Source organism: Myodes glareolus, chromosome 19 (genome assembly GCF_982192425.1).
Source record: "Myodes glareolus chromosome 19, mMyoGla1.1, whole genome shotgun sequence".
NCBI lineage: Eukaryota > Metazoa > Chordata > Mammalia > Rodentia > Cricetidae > Myodes > Myodes glareolus.
In genome coordinates, this window is record NC_142044.1 from 58,506,363 (window position 1) to 58,528,526 (window position 22,164).

General features: G+C 43.6%; 1 protein-coding gene across 3 annotated transcripts in view; it reads left to right on the forward strand.

The window, feature by feature from the left end:
• Window positions 1-22,164, forward strand: part of Ano6 (anoctamin 6) — a 176,605-nt gene that overhangs the window by 81,543 nt on the left and 72,898 nt on the right. For all 3 annotated transcript variants that reach the window (XM_048444763.3, XM_048444762.3, XM_048444764.3), the window contains one exon: window positions 17,228-17,356. In XM_048444763.3, the coding sequence (XP_048300720.1) occupies window positions 17,228-17,356 (129 nt within the window). The remainder of the gene's footprint in view (window positions 1-17,227; window positions 17,357-22,164) is intronic.

A 22,164-nucleotide genomic window follows, 5' to 3' on the forward strand; every position in this document is an offset into this window, starting at 1 on the left:
CATGGTGAGACCGCCCCAGACCACAGTCTCAGAGAGGAGTCAGATTGCTCCAGATAGGTTTAAACTTTTCTGGCTGGTATCCAGAAGCTGGGATACTGGCTTGTGGAGCCACATTGAGTAGTCTTGAGGTGATGTGAGGTAATGTAGATGGTAAAGGTACCAGAAGACTAAAGTGACAAATGGAACATTTAAAAAAAGTGTATGGGGGGGGGCATTGATTTATGGAAGATATTGAATACAGACCAAACTGATGAATGAGTATGTCGAAGAAGGATTGTTTGTCTCCGCGAATGGTACAGAAGGTCTTTAAGGAGATTGTTTATGGATGCTAGGAAGAGGTCACCAGGAACTGGCATGAGGTGGACCATTTCATCTTACTTTTTGAATGATGTCATTAGACAGGTGGAGTAGGTCAAAGCAACACTGTGTTTATGTGCTTTGGTTTTAGTCGGGGAATGTAGGGGAAAAGGCCTTTAAATACCAAATGAAGAAATATGGTCCTCAAGATTGCACTTACCAGGTCATTGATCTCAGGAAGAAGGTGAGATAATGGATGAAAATCAATTTACAGAGGAGACAAATCAATGTGGAGCAAGCTCCTGCCCCCGATTCATAAATCCCAGCTGCGTAAGTAAGTAAGTAAAGCGCACAAGCGTAGAAGCTGAAGGCAGGTGACGTGGAACCCGCGGGGCCTTGGGCTAATTCAGCGCAGTGTGAATTGAGCATGTCAGGAAGTCGATGGGAATTCGGGCTGCATCCACACCTGTCCACAGAGAAGACAGACTTGGTTCTGCTCGGGACTGGGGAAGCCGCCTCGCTTTCTGAGTGCTCCCTTTGAGCAGGGAACATGTGAGAGGTAGTTCCTGGTAACTGCACAGGAAGCTGATGCTGTCAGGTCGATGAAGATACGAAGTAGAGGGCATTTTTCCTTTTCTTCCTTTCTTTTTGTTTCTTAAGTAAAAGACAAAGGCAATCCATTTTAAAAAGATATCTTTTAAAAAATAATTAAATATTTTTTAAAAAGATATCTTTAAAAATTTTAAATTATGTATGTGTGCATATATATACATATATATGTATATATTCATGTGCATGCAGGTACCCAAGGAGGCCAGATAAGACTCCCCTTGAGCTGGAGTCACAGGTAGTCGTGATTTACCCACTGTGGGTGCTGGGAACTGAACTGAGGTTCCCTTGGGGGGCAGTAAGTTCTCCTGAACTCTAAAGAGACCCCTCTCTAGCCCTGTAAAGTCTGGTTTTAAAGACCGTGAATGGAAGGCAAGGATAGCTGATAGACGGTATCCCAGTAGGAAGGCTTCTGTCCGTGAAAACTCCCAGCACCCTAGCGCTCTGATGCAGTCAGAGGAACGTGACCACATGAGGATGATGAGCACGTGAGCTAGGATGTGTCCGTGGGCGGAAAGACAGGCCATGTAGCGGGGATGTGCAGGATGCAGAGAGAAGCTGTACCTGCAAACAGCCATCCCCTCCGGTTCAGTGTACCTCATCGGTGCCTCTCATTTATTTCATTTTTCATTTTCTCTACCCTCAACCTATACCATCAACCTCAGAACTGTGATTGATTAAAATTCTTTGCTCCTCATAACTGTTCATTCCACCTGGTCTTATTCCTTCATTTTCAGAAATCTGTGACTATAAATGTCCTATGAAACCTGCCTCACAAACTATCACATTGGGCATTCAGCGAGCTTTCTGTTCCACGGGGGGATGTCACAATTAATTTAAGAAAAACATGGTGAGGAAGGCAGGAAGCCCTGGGCATACTGGACGGTTACGATGCCCGTATCTACTGTGGATCTCATCTGGCTAGAAGGCATCTGGGAGTACAGCACAGGAATGGCCAGGAAAGCTAAGAGTCCGCTGGCCAGCAGCCTGACCGTGCCCTGGCCTGCGGCATGGATGTGGAGGCACGATAAAATGTAAAGAGAAAACACAGGGTGTGGCGGGAATGTGGACACAATAAGAATTTACAAGATTCCTAGGAAATTAAAGAGGGGAGACCCGGACAAGCGGGACTGGCAACATGTCTGCCCCTTCTGTATATTACACTTTACAAGAACTTTTAATTTCTGAAACTTCTGGTTAACACCAGTTTTCCGCTGTTTCATCGAATATAGAGAAAAGGTGTGTCTTTATTATAAGTCTTAAATTCTTTTTTTAGCATTTATTGTATAAGTGTGTATGTGCACACATATGTGTATGTGATCCACATGCATTTTGGTGTGCTTGTGGAAGTTGCCGTATACTCTGAGCTATCTTGCTGACCCTGTTAAAAATCTTATGCGTTCCTTAATCAGTTTCTGGTAAGAAACTATAGATGCATTTTTACCTAGAAAACCCAAATTTATCCTTCAAAGGAAAAAATGCATTCATAGCGCCTCCCAAGTCACCTTTTGAGGTGTAGATTAATGTGACCTGACAGAATGTAATTACTACCAGACAGCATCTTCATTAGTCATAACGAACAAACCAGTACTGGAGCGCTCGGTTCTATTAACACAAATCAGAATATATCAAGTCTGTCCCTGAGTTGTTGCCGGGGTAAAATTTGACCTCGGTTAAATGCCCTAAAACAAAAACAAACCATTCGATTTAACAGGCAATTCCATAGGGCTTTGTGTCACTGTGTGTCACTATGCTCCCTGCTTCACTGTGTGTCGCTGTGTGTTGCTGTGTGTCGCTGTGTGTTGCTGTGTGTCGCTGTGTGTTGCTGTGTGTTACTATGCTCCCTACAGTTTCAAGTGCTTTCTGTTGTTGGTTTATAGACAGGATCCTACTATTAGCCCAGGCTGGTCTTGAACCGTTTAATCCTGCCTCAGCCTTCTGCGTGCTGGAACCACAGTCATACCCCACTGTACCTGAAACTTTGTATGCATATTGAATGTAGCATGATGTATGAAGTAAGAATGAAGAAGATGAGTGCAATGAGGGACTTTCAAGGTTTTAAAAACATCTTTGCATCCTGATAGGAAGTGTTGTTTTTGCTGAAGACAGACACCGTTCCCAAGGCCCCACAAGAAAGTGGAGCCTGAGACAGAACTGGGCCACTGGAAGCCTGTGTCCCTCCGTAGCTCTGCACCCTGGCTCTTGTAGGAAACTTCCTTTTTGCTTTAGGACTTCCACGTCCTTACACATAAAAAGCATGAACGTCAATGGTAGATTTCTTCACCATTGTGATACAGCAAGGATTGAGAGGCATTTGAGCTGGTGTGGGAGAATTGTCTGTATTCTGTCAATCATGTTTTAAATAAACGCTGATTGGCCAAGCAGAAAGTATAGGCGGGAAAACTGGACAGGAAGTAGAGGTGATACAATGAGAACAGGAGAATTCTGGGAGGGAGGAAGTTGATTCATCCCACTCCTGCCCAGATCACCGAAGCAGCAGGATGTGATCTGCCCCACTAAAAAAGGTACAGAGCCACATGGCTAACATAGATAAGAATAATGGGTTAAGATAAGTCATAAGAACTAATAAGTAGCCTGACCTAATGGGCCAATCAGCTTTATAACTTATAGAGATCTCTGTGTGATTTTCTTTGGGGCTTGCCAGCTGTGGGGTACCAGGTGGGACAGGAAACATAAACAAGCAGGCCCCTCCATGTTACATGAGCAACGTGGGAAACATGCATAAAGTAGCCTTGACTAGTGGTCCTGGATCCTTGGCACCCTGCAGGCCCAAGCAGAGGTGGCCATAGTGGACATTCCTCAGCCAGCCAAGCCACTTTCCTATAAAGTGCTGTGACATTGTGGGTATCAGAAGTTGGCCCTGTTCTCAGAAGACAAGGCTTTTAAAGCATGGATAACGTATATCCCCGAGAAAGTACAGTTACCAGTTCTTACATACTGACCAAATTATCAGTGGGTTGGGAATTAATTATACCCAGCACGATTATAAAATGCCAACAGCACAATCGGTCAATAAATATATTGAGCCCTTTCTAAAACTCGCTAATAGAATTTTTAATAAATTAGAAATAAGACCTATTTAAATTATTCAGTTTTGAATAAACCGCCATCAACGTCACTAAATTTTCTAGTAAAAATTTATTCATCTAGTCATTCAATATTTATTAACCCGTGTGCTCGGCAGGGGAATAAAAAGAGTGCATCTCAGATGTTTGCCCTCGGGGCCTAGAGTGGGCACATGTCCACCTCTGTGTCCAGTTGCCAGCTGTGTGTGCAGGTGAAACTGGCTGGTTGGTGCATCAAAGTATGTGAGGCCCTTTGGAGTGTTAGATAAGTCCCAGGATGTGTACAGAGTGCATCCTGGGGATCAGCTCGACCTAGATAGTGCTCTGAATATAGACAGGACAGTGCCACACTCTCCGTGCTCCTGCTTAGAACATGAGTGTGTTCATGGAAACCTTGCAAAGAGGATATACTATGCACCTAGGTGTCTTTGCGGGAAGTTTGTTCCCCCCACTCTTTGTCCTTGGGGCCACGATCTCCCGTCACCACTGTGCTAGGTCCCCAGGCCTGTAAATGCCTCCTCTACAAATGCAGACCAGTCCATTTCTTTCCTTCTGTGGTGCACAGTGGACTTTTTCCCCATCGCTCCCTCTGCCTTATTATAAAATGTCACAGGAAAAATGGGGAATTAATTTCAGTTGATTTATTGAATAATATTTATCCATTTAATGTTTTTCTAAGTCCCTTGAGATATGGCATGAAAAGATGGCACAGTCTGTGTCCCCTTGGGGCAGACGTTTTAGTGAGAGACGGACTTTAATTAAGCCATTACACAAATAGCTCAACAATTAGGATGGTGAGACATGACATTTAAGGAGAAGGTAAGGTGCTCTGAGCTGTGAGGGAGAAAACCTCAGCAGGCAGGCAAGAGAAGCCCTCCCCCACCCCCCAGACTTTACCAAGGAAGATAAAGATTCTAGGAAAAGGACCTGCGGGTATAAAGACGAGGTGAATAGCCATTGAAGCCCCTGCAAGCTGATGCAGCAACAGCGGCGGCCTGAAATCCCAGCTGTGCAGAAGGGTGTGAAACAGAAGGCTCTGGAGCTCCAGGCCATCCCAAGAGTCACAGAAAGACCCCCAGCCTCATCTCGAGCAAGCAAAGCAGACATTAAAAACCTTAGCAAAAGAAGTAGAGAGACAGTGTCTGCTGTAGGATGGAGCTGCTGATTTTCTACATCATACGGTAGCCTTCGCAAGCCGACAAGATTAGACTATTAATGTTTATCCTTGATCAACTAATTTTAAGACTTTAGCAGAGTAGTTACAGTAAGTGATTTTGCTGGACTATAAAGTCAAGCCAAAGGGACAAGTATCCACTGAACTGCTTTTTCTGGAATTTTGGGTTCAAAGCAAGACAAGTTTTGTCTTTGTCCTAGTCCAGCTAAAGCGGTAGTATGCACACAAACACGTGACATTATGTTACATGTGTGGCATCAGATTATAGTAATATATTTAATACAGAATTAGGAGAATGGTATGGATCCATAGCTCTCATGGTCTTACATTTTATACTTAATAATATAATATATTAAGAATAGAACACTATGGGCTTACATAGTGTTTAATATACTTGAACTTAAAATGGAGAAATTTAACACTTTTATTAATCAATTTAAACATTAATAATAAACTAAAGAATAATAATATAAACTAATATTGAAGAATGTTAATGTACATTAAATGTATATTTTAATGTAAAACCTCTTATTTCCCCTAAAGTAATTTAACATGGGAGAAATGATGTTGTTTTGTGTATTTTGCAAGTCCACATAAGAGTAGGTAGCTGGATTTTTATATTTGCTTGTTTAGTTACAAGTGACAGTATGGACTAGGGAAGTAGCTCAGCAGTTAAGAACACTGGCTGCTCTTCCAGAGGACCCAAGTTCGAGTCTCAGCACTCACAACTTTCTGTAACTCCAATTTCTGGGGATCCAATGCCCTCTTCTGGCTCCATGGGTACCAGACAGGCATCATGGTACACAGACGCGTGGAGACAAAACATTCATACACATAAGATATTTTAAAGCGGCAATATATTGTCTTGATTGCTGTGCATAGATTATTCAGGCTTATCCACATTGTCAGTTGAATGAGGGAGGACTGCTTCAGAGTCTCTTCAAGTAATTGTGTGTTCTTGGATTCCACATCAAAACTCAGCAACTGGCAATTTCTGAAAAGTGGGTTGCACCATACATTGTAAAACCATATTGGTAAGAGTTTCAAATATTTTGAATGAATCCTTCATAAGTATGATTTCTGCACCATGCACAGGGCAGTTGGAAAACAGTTCCCATAGTTATTACAGATTAGTAGCTCTTAAAGTGTTTACTCGTTTCCTTATACAAAATGAGAAAGAAAGCCCATCACATTTCTTAAACATTACCTTCAGTCTCAACCAAAAGCCACTAATTAGGACACTCTCTGATGGCCATGGTGAATGCAATTATGCTAACTTCTGATACTTGCCTGAAGTTTTAGGACATTGTCATTAATAACAACTATGTTTTCTCAAAAGTATCCACCAACTCTACCTATGTCTTATAACCAAATGTTGGTCACTCGTCTGTGTAATAGAAAGAATGCTTCCGATTTCAGTGCACACCCCAGAAGCTCTTGTCCTGTGACGTCGGGGGCTTTGATGTACTGTGGATAGCTGTGTTTTATGAGAACATCATTCTTCACGCAGCGTGTTCAACAGCTGCAGGCTGAGTGTGTTAGTTAGTAAAACAGTTGTGGCTCTGCATCTGGGGCTTTCTCTGCACTGCAAGTGTGGCTAGGGAGTGACTGGAGACACGGTGGAGACCGGAGACCCTCTGTGTGCAGTAAGGCAGTGATTCTTACCCTTCTCCTCTTTTTGAAAAGACTTAGCTTATAGATCTAGATTTGCCTGTGTATTTGTCTGTATATCACATGTGTGCTGTGTGGTGCCAGTGGAGGCCAGAAGAGGGCATGGAATCCTCTGGAACTGGAAGTACAGAGGCTGCAAGCCCCACTGTGGGTGCTGGGAATCAAACCCAGGTCTTCTAGAAGAGTAGCCCCTGCTCCTAAATGCTGAGCTATCTCTCTAGTCTGTGTCCACCCCTCTTAAGCCCTGACTTGCAGATGTTAACACAAGAACAACAAATTTTATATTACAGAAATATTTTGACCTTTCAGATCCCCTGCCCTAAAGGGTCAGGAGTCACTAGAGGTGTGTGGTACGTGCGTTCCTAGCTTAGAAAATAAAGGAGAAGTAGAGTTTGGATAAGTGGTTTAGAGGAGGAAAAGAAGGTGTTACATGAGAAAGGAGGGGAGGTGAATGACAGACAAAACTCTGCGTAGAAAAGATGGTTAGACTGGATAGTTAGAATACAGAGAGTAGCGTGTCTAATCTATAGGCTGTAGTCAGATCAAGAGGCATGCTACATACCCAGTCAGGAAGTCTAGACTTGCTGAGGAGTGCCTGGGAGCAGCACCCGAGAGCAGCTGAAGGATTTTGTCGCCTTGTGGAAGGTGGGCATACCTGTTTCAGAGTTTTCCTGTGGCAGCAGTAGCTGACGTCTGCTACTGGCCTCATAGACACCGAACTCACATGTGCCAACCTACACTCAAACACACATACCACCACATCATCAAAAGCAAATCTTCCTTAAAAATAAGCATTTTTTATATAGAATGTGTAGAAGGGCAGGGTACAATTTAATGGTAACATTTATAACCTTTAGCCTCCCTTACTCATTTGTGGAATGGGGCCTTCACTTCAGTCCCATGTTCCTCAAAACTGAAGAGAGCTCCAAAGTCTCTGATGCCTCAGATTAAAGCTCTTGGGCTCAGTTTCACAGAAATTCGGCAAACTCAAATCAATAAAAGGAAAATAAAAAAAAAAGTAAAGAGAAACTCAACAAACTCAGCCGGATTTCCACTGCAGAGTCAACTGGAAGCTGAGAACAGCGGGGTGTTGTTCTCTACTAAAGGCAGCTCATGGCTAGGAGAGACCAGAGAGAGAGCAAGATGCAGTGGAAGCATCTGGTAGTGACACAGGTATCCGAAAGGACATGTTTGAGTAGAGAACATCCATGGGTCACAGTCCCTGACCTTTGTCTGTACCCCAGACTTTAGGCTGGGTGTCACTCCAGAGTTCCGATCAGCACAAAACCCCATCTTTCTTCCCATGATGCCCCCTTTTCATGAGTAAACTTAAAAGGATAGCATGCATCCACCAAGGCACACACCGTCTGCAGCAGATTTGGGATTTGACCGTAGATCTCATGGATGCTGAAGTCCTTATCCTTTTTTTTTTTAATTTCTGCCTTCTTTCATATTTACCTCCTAAATAACAGTAGCTGAAGTCATGTATAGTATATTGTTTTAAGATACCAAAAGTACTGTATATGTGAGGAAAATGTAAGCTCAAAAGTTTAAGTAGCCACTTTAGAGATTTTTTTCCCCAATACACATGTATATGTGTGTGTATCTATGTGGACATGTGCATGAGAAATCAGGTGCTCATGGGGGCGAAAAGCATTGGATCCCCTGGAACTTCAGTTACAGGTGGTTGGGGGCTGCCTGGCACAGTTGCTGGAAACTGAACTGTCCTCTGTAAGAACCCTATTAAAAACCCATTTCTTGCTGGACAGTGGTGTCATACACCTTTAATTCCATTAGTTGGGAGGCAAAAAACAGTCAGATCTTTGTAGGTTTGAGGCTAACCTGGTGTACAGAGCAAGTTCCAGAACATCCAGGACTACATGGAGAAACCCTGTCTAAAAAACTTGAAAAAAGAAAAAAATTTCATTTCTTTAGAGCACGTGATTTCTAGAACATTCCCAATAATTGAATGAGATTTTCAAGTTCTTTTAAAAATGTATTTATTTATTATTATGTATACAGTATTCTGCCTGCATGTATGCCAGAAGAGGGCACCAGATCTCATTATAGATGTTTGTGAGCCACCATGTGGTTGCTGGGAATTGAACTCAGGAGCTCTGGAAGAACAGCCAGTGCTTTTAACCTCTGAGCCATCTCTCTGGCTCACAAAGTTTTATCTATATTCCTCCTTGTGATTCATTTAAAATGTTTCCCTGCCATTTTCATCAAGGATTCATTGCAGTCCTTCTCGTAGAACCACCTTTGCATTGAAGGGGGAAAGTAGTAACTCTATAGAAAATCACCCAACTGATGCCAACTGGTACAGCCCTTTGCTTTCCTGGGCTCTGGGTTTTCCTTCCTGTTGGTTTGAATGAAATTAAAAATATCAATTCCGAACTAGAGGTAAGAGAACATTATGACTTGGGAGATACACAGGACATAAAATATTGAGGGAGGAGGATACTCATGCTGTGGATTCTGGCAGCTGAAGGCTGAAGACATGACACTGCTCCCCCAGATGAGATGCTCACCAAAGACATCTTGTCATGCCAGAAAAGCCCTTAGGTGACCGTCAACCTCATTTCACTAGGGGAGTGACAGATTGCAACCCTGATGGAGTCTGGGGAAGGAACCCAGGGAAGATCTGAAGACTTTCTGTGCCATTATGTCCTCATCCGGAAGTCACAGTCTGGATGGCTGTATCAGGAAGTCACAGTCTGGATGGCTGTATCAGGAAGTCACAGTCTGGATGGCTGTGTCAGGAAGTCACAGTCTGGATGGCTGTGTCAGGAAGTCACAGTCTGGGTGGCTGTGTCAGGAAGTCACAGTCTGGATGGCTGTGTCAGGAAGTCACAGTCTGGATGGCTGTGTCAGGAAGTCACAGTCTGGGTGGCTATATCAGAAAGTGACAGTGTGGATGGCTGTGTCAGGAAGTCACAGTGTGGATGGCTGTGTCAGGAAGTCACAATGTGGATGGCTGTGTCAGGAAGTCACAGTGTGGATGGCTGTGTCAGGAATCACAGTCTAGGTGGCTGTATCAGGAAGTCACAGTGTGCCTAACTGCATTGGGAAACTGCTGTGTTCATTTTCAGCTGAGGAGCCTGTTGTGCAGTGACTTGGTGTGGGACAATTGTATTCTGTCAATTATATTTTAAATAAACGCTGATTGGTCAGTAGCCAGGCAGGAAGTATAGGCGGGACAACCAGACAAGAAGTAGTGGCAGGTCAATGAGAACAGGAGTATTCTGGAAAGAAGGAAGCTCTTTCTGCAGTTGTGAGCCTGCCACAGAAGAAGCAAGATGTGACTGCCTCTCTGAGAAAGGTACCGAGCCATGTGGCTAGCACAGACAAGAATAATGGCTAATATAAGATTTAATAAGACGCCTGAGCTAATGCACCAATGAGTTTATAGTTAATGTAGACCTCTGTATGATTTCTTTGGGACTTAACAACTGCAGAAACCAAGCAGGACAGAAACCCTTGCCAACAGTGACTCTTTATTTAAAAGCAGAAACTATTACCCTGGGGAACATGTGACATGAATGTTGGAGCAAAAGGGGGAAGTTTGCAGCTGAGTTTAGTGAATGGAATCTACCAGTGTGTTTAAGACTTAGCAAGTCAGATATGTTAAAAAGTAGTTGAAATGTGGCCAATGAAGACAAACACAGATGGGCAGAGAAGAACATACAGCTATAAGTTATAGTGAAGTTATTGATCCTGAAGACCAAGAGTGCCATAACTCAACTTATAGGTAGGGCGCCATGAAAACACAGCAATACACCAGAAGCTAGTGCAGCACTATTTTGGTTCCGACTGATTCCAGAATACAGGATGGGAGCTATTGCTTAGATGTCCAGAGATGGAACTTAGGACAGCCATGTTTCAGGTGGAAAACCCTACACAACATTCCTCAGAAGATTAGTATAAGCTAAAATTTCACATGGATTCAAGGTTTTATGCAAGTGGATAGAAGATGAATTTGCAATAGACACACTGATCTGGGGATCTGCGGCCTCTGGAAGCTAGTCTCCAGGAGGACAGCCCTTCTCAAGCACACTTTCTTGTACCACGCATCTTTAGCCTGTCCCTGCCCTTAGGTAGTGGGTAGTATGTTGACAGTTCCTTGTAGTCTATCTCTCAACAGTTCTCTTGCCAACACTATAGCTGACAGCTGAAAATGGTGTAAACAGATGGCGATTCCTTCTAGAAGGAGGAAGTTATAAAAAGCTACGATAGGCGCTTTCACTTTTGCTTTTCATTGTTTGAGGTTTCTTTGCCTTTCTTATCTTTAAGGCTAACCTGATTTTGTTTGCTTTTTGTTTTGGGGGTTTTATTTTGTTTTGTTTTAAAGGCAGAAGACTCATAGGAAAACAGAAAATTAAAAAGAATGAAGTCAGATGGATGAAGTCCATCACACCACAGTCCCCATGGTTTAAGAGAAGGCTGTGAGGGTAGCTCCCTGCACAGTATGAAAAGGGCACCTGCCTGGAGCCTCCCATAAGTATCTAGTTAATTTTCTATGTGTGACACTTTGAATGAAACCCAGGACCATGCTAATGCCTCTGAGCCACATCCCCAGCCTCAGGGGGCTCCTTTTAAAGGAACTTTTATTTTAAAGGTCGCTTCAAAGTTCTGTCTTCATATGTCCTCGATTCTTGTTCAGAAATTTTAAAACTATTTAAACAGTGACAACGATACTGGAGAAGGTGTGCCCTCCTCCTTGCTGGCATCTGGAACGTGGCGTCCCTAATAACAGGCCTCTAGCAAAGGGAAGCAACGACAAAATGCACACGCCGAGTCAGAGGGCCACGGCATGTAAGAAGACATTGTAATGACATAGCCCAATATTTCCAAGCAACCACATCTGTGCCTGTGTAAGAAATAACTGAAAATAACAAGTTCCACCGCTTGGAAAATTATGGAAATAATTCACAGATAGAAGATAGCACTTTTGTTTTTAAGATTGTGACATCAAATTTAACTTGAAACCAAAACCAAATAAGTGGTAGATTCTAAATATAGAGAAGTATGTGAGCTGGTATGCATAACCGATATTTGGTGGTTATGAGGATGGCCTGTAATCTATGATGAACAGTCAGCCGCTGCTCTGGTGACCTTCTAAAATGAGCACATTTCATTTTAATGTGCTCTGCCCACGTAAAAATAATCGGTCAGCACAGCCAAACCCAGGGCGGGTGGGCTAGCAGAGCCTGGTATGTCTCCTTTTTATTTCCAGAATACACTTGGTAAAATTAAGAACGTTTTAAGATATCTGTCTGTATAGTTCCCTGTCTCTCCCATAACCACAGACCGCTGCCTTCCCAACAGTGTCTCCGTCAGCATCACTCTGAGTCGGGTGGGTATCAGTGTCCACAGTGGTTACACATCACTATTTCTGCAGTAAGCTTGCAGCGTGGCTCCTTCAAAGGTACGCTGGCCCTTCTGCCAGACCTTTCTTCACAGCTCCTCCAGGGTTACGTTTGATGAGGTGCAGGAGCTGTCCCTGACTTGTCTTATAGCTGTGGGATTTTCAGACGGAGCCACATAGAGTCCTGTAAGTCTGTAGCCACACAGAGTCCTGTAAGTCTGTAGCCACACAGAGTCCTGTAAGTCTGTAGCCACATAGAATCCTATAAGTCTGTAGCCACATAGAGTCCTGTAAGTCTGTTCTTTCCTGTTCTTTGCCTTCTTACCCATTTCCCTGTGCGGCCTCAGCTTTCACCACTAAAGCCCTGGAGAATCCACTAGAAAGTCCAGTTAGGTCAAGGGTAGCAATAGGTGTTACTTAAAAAAGTGGTAGTTCCTTTGGTCAGGGCCTGTAATAATGTTAGTGTCCTCTAACATTAGTGCAAAATGTTGAAAGTGCAAAAGAAGAAAAACCGAAATCACGTTTTGGCTGCGGTAGTGGGAAAGTGGAAGGCTGTAATCTCGAGAGGGTGGTGCCTGCCACACTCACATGCTCACGCTGTACTGGTGGGCGTGTGGTTTAGCATGCTGGGATAGTCACTCGTGTATCTGAAGCCTTCGAACAGGCCGTAGCACTTAAAATCGGCTTCCGGAATTTAGCCTAATGAAATAGTAATTGAACATGTGCACAGATACATATGTACAAGGAAGCGCATTGCAGCAGTGTTTATAGAAGCAGAAAATTGGAAGCAACTTCTGTGTTCATCAGTGGAGGAACTGTTTAGCTAAATTATATTGCAGCTATTAAACATGATGATTCAGAGCGTTACATAAAGCTAGAAAATGTCTCTGATCGATGTTTGTAAAACAGTGCATGCGTATGGTACCATTTTAGTTAATATGTGCGTGAGCATGCCTGGAAGGAAGCTCTCCAGAAATATTTAAAAACTCAGCTCATTTCTGGGAGACGGGGTTACATATGACTTTTATTTCTTCCTTTATACTTTACTGTATTGTTCAGAGTTATTTTGTACCGAACATAAATTCTCCCCCACCCCCCCGTTAGGAGAAGAAGAGTCTGTCTTGTTTGGGGGGGGGGGTGGATGTAAAAATCCTGAGGTCTTGATACATGGAGAGGCCCCACAGAGAGCCCAGGGTGAGCAAGGACTGGGCACTCCTTCCAGAACTGAACTGAGCCAAGGGGAAGAGTGAGTTACACAGAAATCACTGGGTCCCGAGTACACACTGATTGTCACAGAGTCAACACCAAACGTTCTCGGAACATCCTGAGGCACACCTAAAAACAGCCCTCGTGTCAGGGCCCATCCTCCCCGGTGGTCTCTTTTGCTCTGTTCTCCGCAGTCAGCAGTGTGGAAGGCCGGGTCTAGTCAGAGAAGCTCCTGTATGTTGACTCTGTGCCTACACTCTTTTCCCTCCCCTGTGACTAATGTGTCACATCCTTCCCTAGCCGCCCCAGCTCGCCTCAGATGTTTGTCTTTCCCCTCAACGCTCGGCCTCCCACAGCTGCTGCCGTCCTAGAACATTTTTAGCCAATATTTGGCTTTTGATATTGATTTGCAGTTTGCATTTTGAGCCAATAAAAGGAGTGAAATTTGACTGGCTTTGTAGCATGTTAGCACTATTGTACAGAGAAAAATACTTTACTTATTTGTATCTTGTGCCTTTCCGGAGTTAGGAAAAAATGGAAATAGACCATTTGTAGCACACGAGTAAAAATAAATTCTGTGCTTTGAGATCTGAATAAAAGATTCTACTTCTGACCTAGACTCGGGCTGTGTGTGTGTGTGTGTGTGATGTTTGCAATATGTAGTGTGTGTGTGGTGTGTTTGGTGTATGCATTTGTGGTGTGTATGTGTGTGTGCCTATGGTATGTGTGTATGTATGATGTGTACAACATGTAGTGTGTGTGTGGTGTATTTGGTGTATACGTGTGGTGTGTATGTGTGTGTGTGTGCATGTATATGTGCATGTGGTGTGCATGTATGTGTGCCTGTGGTGTGTGTGTGTGTGCCTGTGATATGTGCGTGTATGTGTGCATGTGATGTGCATGTGTGTGCCTGTAGTATGTGCATAATATGTAGTGTGTGTGATGTGTTTGGTGTGTGCGTTTGTGGTGTGATTTGTGTGTGCCTGTGGTATGTGCATATATGTGTGCATGTGATGTACGTGTATGTGCCTATGCATGTGTGGTGTGTGTGTGGTGTGTTTGGTGTATGTGTGTGATGTGGTTTGTGTGTGTGGTGTGTGTGTGAGAGAGGGGGGAAAGAGAGAAATCAGGGTTTACTGCAGAATAAAGGTACTGTACTTTTAGTTTAGCTGTGTTACGAGTAGTCTCCTCCCTCCCCTCATGATTCTAGAATTCACTTTCATTTTTCTAGTCATAAGAACTGGAGGGAGCAACTCATTGCTCCACTCATGCTATAGCTGCTCTTTTAATTATATGAAAGTTTAAGTATTTTTCACAGTGCAATTTCTCAACTATTGTTGGAAAACAAGCCTTCCTTGTGGCCTCTCTGTGAGGTAAAAGCTGTTAGCCCATAGGAGCCTGGAGCATTTCAGCGTTTCAGGCTCTGTGGAAACTCTCCTGGTGCAATCAGTTTCCCCATCCAAGGCAAGTGTCAGCCCCTCTCATACATAAACATGAGTCTGAGCAAAGGCTCCAATACAGCCACATTTCACCCTGATTGTGAATAAATAATTTAAACTCAGCATTTCAAACGACATAATAGATTCTGCGGGAGTGAGGTGGGACTGGGTTCCTCGCAGGGACTGTTGGTGACCGTTCTAATGACATTTGAAACACGTGAGATTAGGCCCGTGTTGAGAAATTATTTTATGGTCACAGAAATCCTGATGTCAAGGAGCCTGCGAGTGTTTATTAGTGAGGTGAGGAGTGTTCCAGCCATGCCTACCCTGAGTGACCACAGCGCCCCTCCATGCACGCAGCCCTTCCCTTAGGCCCCTCTCACCCCCACACTTCATGTCTGTCCAGAAGACAGACTCCCCAAAGCCGAATCAGTTCCCTCTTGCTGTGACTATGGCATCCTCTTCAAGGGGAAGGTCAGTGCCCGCATTTCAACCAGATTGCTAGGAAAGTTCCCTGCAGAGTTATTACAGGAAGACACTCACTTTGAGACATTTTCCCTCAGCCATTGTCCTGCAGTAGCCGGAAGTCTCACTTGATGCTGGGACTGGGATGAGGGCCCACATGTGCTTCCTCAACAACAGCAAGAAGAGTGTACCTTTTTTTACCTTCTCAAATTCACACTAGTTTGAAGTACGGAGCAAAATCATTTTAATTTTTTTCTCTTCCTTTTTGAAAATTCCCTATATGTATTCAAGATCCATAAATGTATCTTGATAGTCTCTGCCCTCCTCCTATCCCCCAAGTTCTCTCTCCCCCTTCCCCCCAGTATCATGCTGGAATATTCATGGGGGTCACCTAAGACAATAGGAAAACACAGATATTTATTTACATCACGATTCATAACAATAGCAAAAGTTACAGTTGTGATGTGGCTGTGAAAATGATTGTATGGTTGGGGGTCACCACAACACATGGGGGCTGTATTAAAGGGTTGCAGCATTAGGAGGGGTGAGGACCACTGACTTGGTGGGATGTGGGAATAAAGGGAGCTTCTGCAGGTAGGGTAGCTTGACGAATAGGAAGAGATCCCGAGACGCCTTCACACACCCCTGTTGGGAGAGAGGAAAGAAAGAACACATAGCGGCTTTAAGGTTTGCGAAGATTACATCTTCTTAGAAGTGTGAAGAATAGGAGGTGCTGTGGGGGTGGCAGAATCGGATGATTTCTGTGCTAATTGATGCTCGAATGCATAAGATAAGAGAAGTAATCGCGTTTCATGAACAGATCATGCATGCCGTTCCATCAAACGATTGCAAAACACAATTCTCCATTTGTGTTTAATGGCGGCGGGAGGGGGGGAGTTAAAACGATCTCTTACCAGTTAAAACGCATTCTTAAACAATGAAGCTAGCATAAGCATTTTTTATAGCCTGTGAGAACAGACTCCTCCCTGTAGATTAAACCGACCATGTTCATGTGTGTATGGGAACAGAAGGAGAGCGATTGTATTAGCCCCATCTTTGCTCTAATATCTTATTTTAGGACACACTCCTCGCTGTAGACTAAACCATCCATGCCAATGTGTGTACAGAAACAGAGTGATTGTATTAGGCCCATCTTTTGTTCTGGTGTCTTACTTTGTTATCGTATTCATTACGCCCCTACCCACCCTTCTTTCTGAGACAGTATCCCATCATAGCCCAGGCTGGCCTGCTTCAACCTCCCTGGTGCTGGAATTAGAGTGGTTTGCACCACTGTATATGCTTTAGGTTATAATCTTTTAAGTTCTTAATTGAAGACTCATTTAATTTGTTACTATCAATATTTACAAGTTTTGAAATTTGCGTCATATGGGTCAGGGGACACTGCTCATGAATCTGCAGACCAACACCTATGACTAACGTGGCTTTGTGTGCATGGCAGCTCTTCTTGGCATGTGTTCAAAATGACTCCCTGGAGGAAGCGATGACCTCTGGAGAGGTGTCATGAAAGCCAGTTAGAAGCGTGGGGGTAGGAGACAGATGAGGCTTCCATCAGTAATGTTCCATCTCATATTTTCCTTCTTGCAAAAAAATTCAGTCCCACAGCCAGGAAGTCCTTATTCCTGAGTTCCTGTCCAAACTTGACTCCCCTCTGCTGTCCAGGCAGGTCGAATCTGGGGTGATTGTGCCCTGCATGTAATAGTGACCGTTCCCAAGCGTTTGAGGCGAATCCCTCGTTTCTCATGTCACAGGCTGCCCCTCCCCAAGAACAGATAATGCTGCAGAGGTCGGAGACCTAGGCATGAATGTATTTTTCTCTCTCTCAGCGAGCTCATCGGTGAACTCATGAAAACGAGACAAAGCTCACATTCCCACGTTTTCTCGTTCCTCACAGGAGGAGTTTAACGGGAAGCCTGACTCCCTCTACTTTACAGACGGCCAGAGACGCATCGACTTCGTCCTCGTGTACGAAGATGAGACTAAAAAGGAGACCAATAAAAAAGGAACAAATGAAAAGCAAAGGGTAGGATCTGTTTTCTGTTGTAATTTCATTTATCCCCTTTTATATTGTGAGGTGAGAAAAGGTGTGTTGTTCTCATGTAAACCACTGAGGAAATTGACCTGGTGGACCCTGAACCAAACATCCCTTCGTTGTTTCCTCAGGCCATGCTCCCTCAAGGCGTGTGAGCAGGAAATTTTGTTGAATTTCAAACAAGCTTGCCCAGGCTCTTCCTCTTTGGTTTCAGGCTGAAGGGAGAGTCACTCCTCAGGAGCTGCCTTTTCTGTTGTGTAGAGATTTACACTAAGGCACACCAGGGCTGCTAGCACCTGGCTGGGAAGGAGGCTGATAATTAACAGTGCAGTAACAGTTAGCATTCCGTGTGTGTGTGTGTGTGTGTGTGTGTGTGTGTGTGTGTGTGTGTATGTGTGTGTGTGTGTGCGCGCGCACGTGCGTGTGCGTGCACGCTCTGCTGCCAGAGGTGCATTTTGCTTGCATTTTTTTTTTCTCATTTAACTCTTACCACACCTGAGGTGGGCTCTGTCCTCACACAAATTCAGCTTCTCCTCCTGATACCAGACCCTGTGTCTGTGGCCCTCATGTCTTCTGTCACCCGTCCTTTCCTCTCTTGCACCCGTTGGCAGCCGTGCCTCCTCCCTTTCCTTTGCGTAGGCCTCTTGGGAAACAAAGCCATTCTTACTTTGAAAAAATTCAAACAACAGGCCAAGGCTGGCACAGCCGCCTGGAACTTCTCTGTTGGAATGCAAACTGCACATAACTCAAGTGGGACAGAAGACGTGTAACACGTGGATGTTTAGATCCATGCTGGGAATCATTCCATCATTCTATCCACCCCCTTGCGAATGAACTGTTATTACACACACACACAGCTTTTATTGTCCTCATCCATACTTTACCCTTAAACTATACCAATCTTTAACCTTTTCATTTCTGGTTAGTCTTGGAATGCAAGTGATGAAACCTTTTTGTAAAATGAAACAAACAAGTGTTTTATTCATTTATAATGACAACCATTATTATTTATGTGTTTAAATTTGGAGAGGGTTAAGTTTGGAGTCCTAAGTTTACCTGGTAACAACAGAATAAGCCCAGGATTTAGAAAATGACATTCAGATTCTAATTGAGCTACTGTCCTAGCCAGAGCAATTTAACTTACATGAAACATTTCCGCAGGTGATAATGGTGTCATCGGAAAAAAAAAAAAGAGTACATTTATTGTTTGTGTCAGAGTAAAAAGTGGCGTTCTTGCTGAGTACATGGTTTGGAATTGGGGCTGTGCTCCGTGAAGTCATTAAGGAAACTCAGTTGAAACCGAGGCTCTGCCATATTCGCTAGGCAGTTCCAAAATCAACCTGGGCATCAGCACAAAGGGCAAAGAAGATGCCAGAGTCAGTGAAGGAGGGGCTCATGCTTCCTCACGGCTGGGATCCGGCAGGGACCACAGCCATTGTGCACAAGTGTGTCAGGCCGAGCCCAGCAAGTGAAGCTTCTGTCTTCTGTCAATTTTGTAACTTCCCCCCACATTTAGACTTCTTTGAGTTTAGATTGCGTCTAACAAAAAGGTTATCATAATTCTAGTTGGTTGAAATTTTTTTTCTTTTTGGTATATAAATATTGACTGTCATATGGTATCCTAGATTCAGGAAAATAGGACCTCAACATCTATCACGTGTTATTATGATTAAGATGAAATAGAATAGCATATATAGATGTTACATAAATTTCCAATGTGGTCAAGTTATAAACGTTAATGCTGCACCTTCTATTTTTACTTGGATTTGGTGGTTTTCTAAGGTAATGCTCTGCTATAAAAGACGTGACTCTCCTTTTAACCAGCTTTATTACTAGAATAAAGTAACTAGTGGACTTGACCATTTTCCCCAGATTAAGTATAATAGCCTATGCATTCATATTTACTATTATCATATATTCACGGACCACCCCATGTGCCAATAGGGTTGGGCTAGATTTATGTAAAGCAAGTTAAATATGTTTATCAAATCCATTAAAGTATAAAGGAAATGACATGGCTTTGGACAAGAGCTTTACTGCTTGGTGAAGGAACCCTGGAGCTACTCACATTATTAATAATTTCTTCATTTGCTTTAGACAGGGACGTGGGTGTCAGGGTGACTCTCATAAGTCAGGAGGCAAAAAAAAAATCATTAATTTTGGCAGTCCTCCAACACAGTGAGTGATGTACCTTGATGTTGATATCCATAAGCTTTGCTTTGAAGTGCTTTCAGTTTGCATTTGTACATATTTCTTAATTTTATACTGTGTCGAAATTGAAAGCCTGGCTTTGGAACCACATTTTTATTAATTGGACAGACGTTTCTGAGCTCTGTTGTAGTCCTCGTCGGGGCTTAGTGGGGATTTAGGGCAATGCCGAGGAAAAGCAATTTCAAAGCCCTGTTTCTCCTAAAAGGAAAGTTTTCTGTGTATGTCACATTGATTTCCTAAAACAACACTACAATTGGCTCTGCCAGGATTGATCAAAAGAGTTCTGTAAGCAAGTTTTAGGGCTGTGGTAAGAAATGGGACGAAAAGGGCCACAGGCACCTTAAACATACCAACATGAAAGGCCTATGTCTTCTCGGGAGTAAGAGAAAATTCCATCCCGGTCAAGCTTTCAGATAGTATGTTTTTTCACCCCTTTGTGTTGGTGAAATCACGTCCAAATTGGACTCTCCCCCTTTGAAAGCATAAGTTCTCTGCTTTTGCATTTGATCTGGCGGTCACTGTGAGTTGTTTCAGCAAGCCGTGCTTGCCTTACGCCATGCTTTCTGCTGGATCCGTTTGGATGATTTTTACTGCAAGTCACAAGAAAACAAGATTTCAAATGGGTAATTGCTAGAAGGAAATAATGATGTAACTACTCAGAAGGTAGAACCAGCTCTGAACCAGCTCTGAGACCGGTGGTTTTCCGGCTTAATGAGGCCATTCCTTCCCCCTGGCCCTGATCCTCAAGTAAGCATCCCCTGGGTATGAGGTGACAGCTGGGATCCAGGCAGCCAGCAGCAGAAGCATTATCTCTCTTTTCAGAAATGAGGAAGCGCCTCTGGAAGGACCCTGTGCAGCCTCCCACTGTGGTTCCCTGTCTAACATAGATCATAGTCTTTCTCCCCTCCTCCTTCCATCTCTCCCTCCTTTTCTTCCTTTGCCACGTAGTCTAGGTTCATCTTAGACTCACGGTGAAGTGGTGACCTTGAACTACTGGTCTACCTGTCTGCAACTCCTGAGTATTGGGATTATAGATAAATGTCATCATGCCAGGAGTGGTGACGAATCTTGGTTGGCAACTTGACACACCTCAAAAGAGATAACGTCAACGAAAGAGTTGCCTTCATCAGTTTGGCCTCTAAGTATGTCTGCAGGTGTGAGGCTGGGGTATTCTTTTGATTGCTATTTCATGGAGCAGGATGTCGCCTAATGTGGACCATGGTGCCCTTGGGCAAATAGACCTGAGATGTATTTAAAAAAAAAAACAACAACTGTCTATGCAGAAGCAGGGAGCAAGGCAGTAAACAGCATTCATCCATGGTCTCTGCTTCAGTTTCGACGTTAAGTTCCAGCCTTGGCTTCTCTGGACGACGGACTCTAACCTGTAAGACAACCTTTCCTCACCGAGTTGCTTTTGGTCATACTGTTTATCACAGCAAAAGAAACCAAACTAGGACAGCAGAGTTGTTGACTTGGGGATGGAACCCAAGGCATCCTCCATGCTAAGCAAGCATTCTACTAAATGAGTCACATTCGTTGCCATCCCATCCTCTGCTATAATTCAGCACTAGCCAACCTCCCTGCTCCTGGGGCTCTGCACCCATGTATCTAGCCAACCACAGGTTTTGAAAAAAATAAGTTCCAAAAGGACTGGAGAGATATCTCAGTGACTAGGAGCACTTTTTATTTTCACAGAGGGCCTGGGTTTGGTTCCCAGCACCCACATGATTGATGACTTACAACCACCTGTAACTCCAATTCAGGCCATCTAGTGCTCTCTTCTGATCACTGTGGGCACCAGTCATGCAGGCAAAACACTCACACATAAATAAATCTAAAATTTTTTTTAAGTGTTCAGAAAAAATGTTTCCTGTTGAACACATGCAAATGTATTCCTATTTGTTCTTCTCTATGATATAAAATATAAGCAACCAATATAAACATTACATTATGCTAGGTTTAGTAAGGTGTACAGTGTAGACAACCATTTCATTGTTCTAGGTTTAGTAGCAATCCGAAAACGGTTTGAAACATATGGGGGAAATGTATATATGTGGTACCCAAACACTGCTCCGTTCTACGTCAGGGCCCTTTCAGTGTCCATGGGGATTGTTTTCTGTGGCCCTTATAGAGTTCATCTTTGTGTCTGCAGAGGGGGCCGGACTAGGAAGATGAAGTCTTTCACTGGCCCGTGCTAATCAGGACTGGTTTCATTTCCTCAGTCACCAGATCACCCCGTATCAGAAAAATGTTCAGGCTTTGCTTTATAACAGTGGAAGAGAAGAGTGTCTGAGAGCTGCCGTCAGTGTCTGGCACCCAAACAACTGCAAGTAAATATGTGGGGTCAATATTATAATGAGCAAAGATGGTTTAAATAAAGCAAAACCCTGCTTAGCTCCAATTCCTCCATCACAGTCTTGGTTGTAACTGCTTCTTTCTTTCCATTTTTTGCTACAACTACTATCAGTCGCAGGACTGATCTTCTTTGATTTTGGTTTGTCCCATGGCCTTACCTGTTTCAGGACGGATGTGTTCCTGACCACAGGATGATAAAATCAAATGATGGCGGAAGTGGGAAGTGGGGTCTA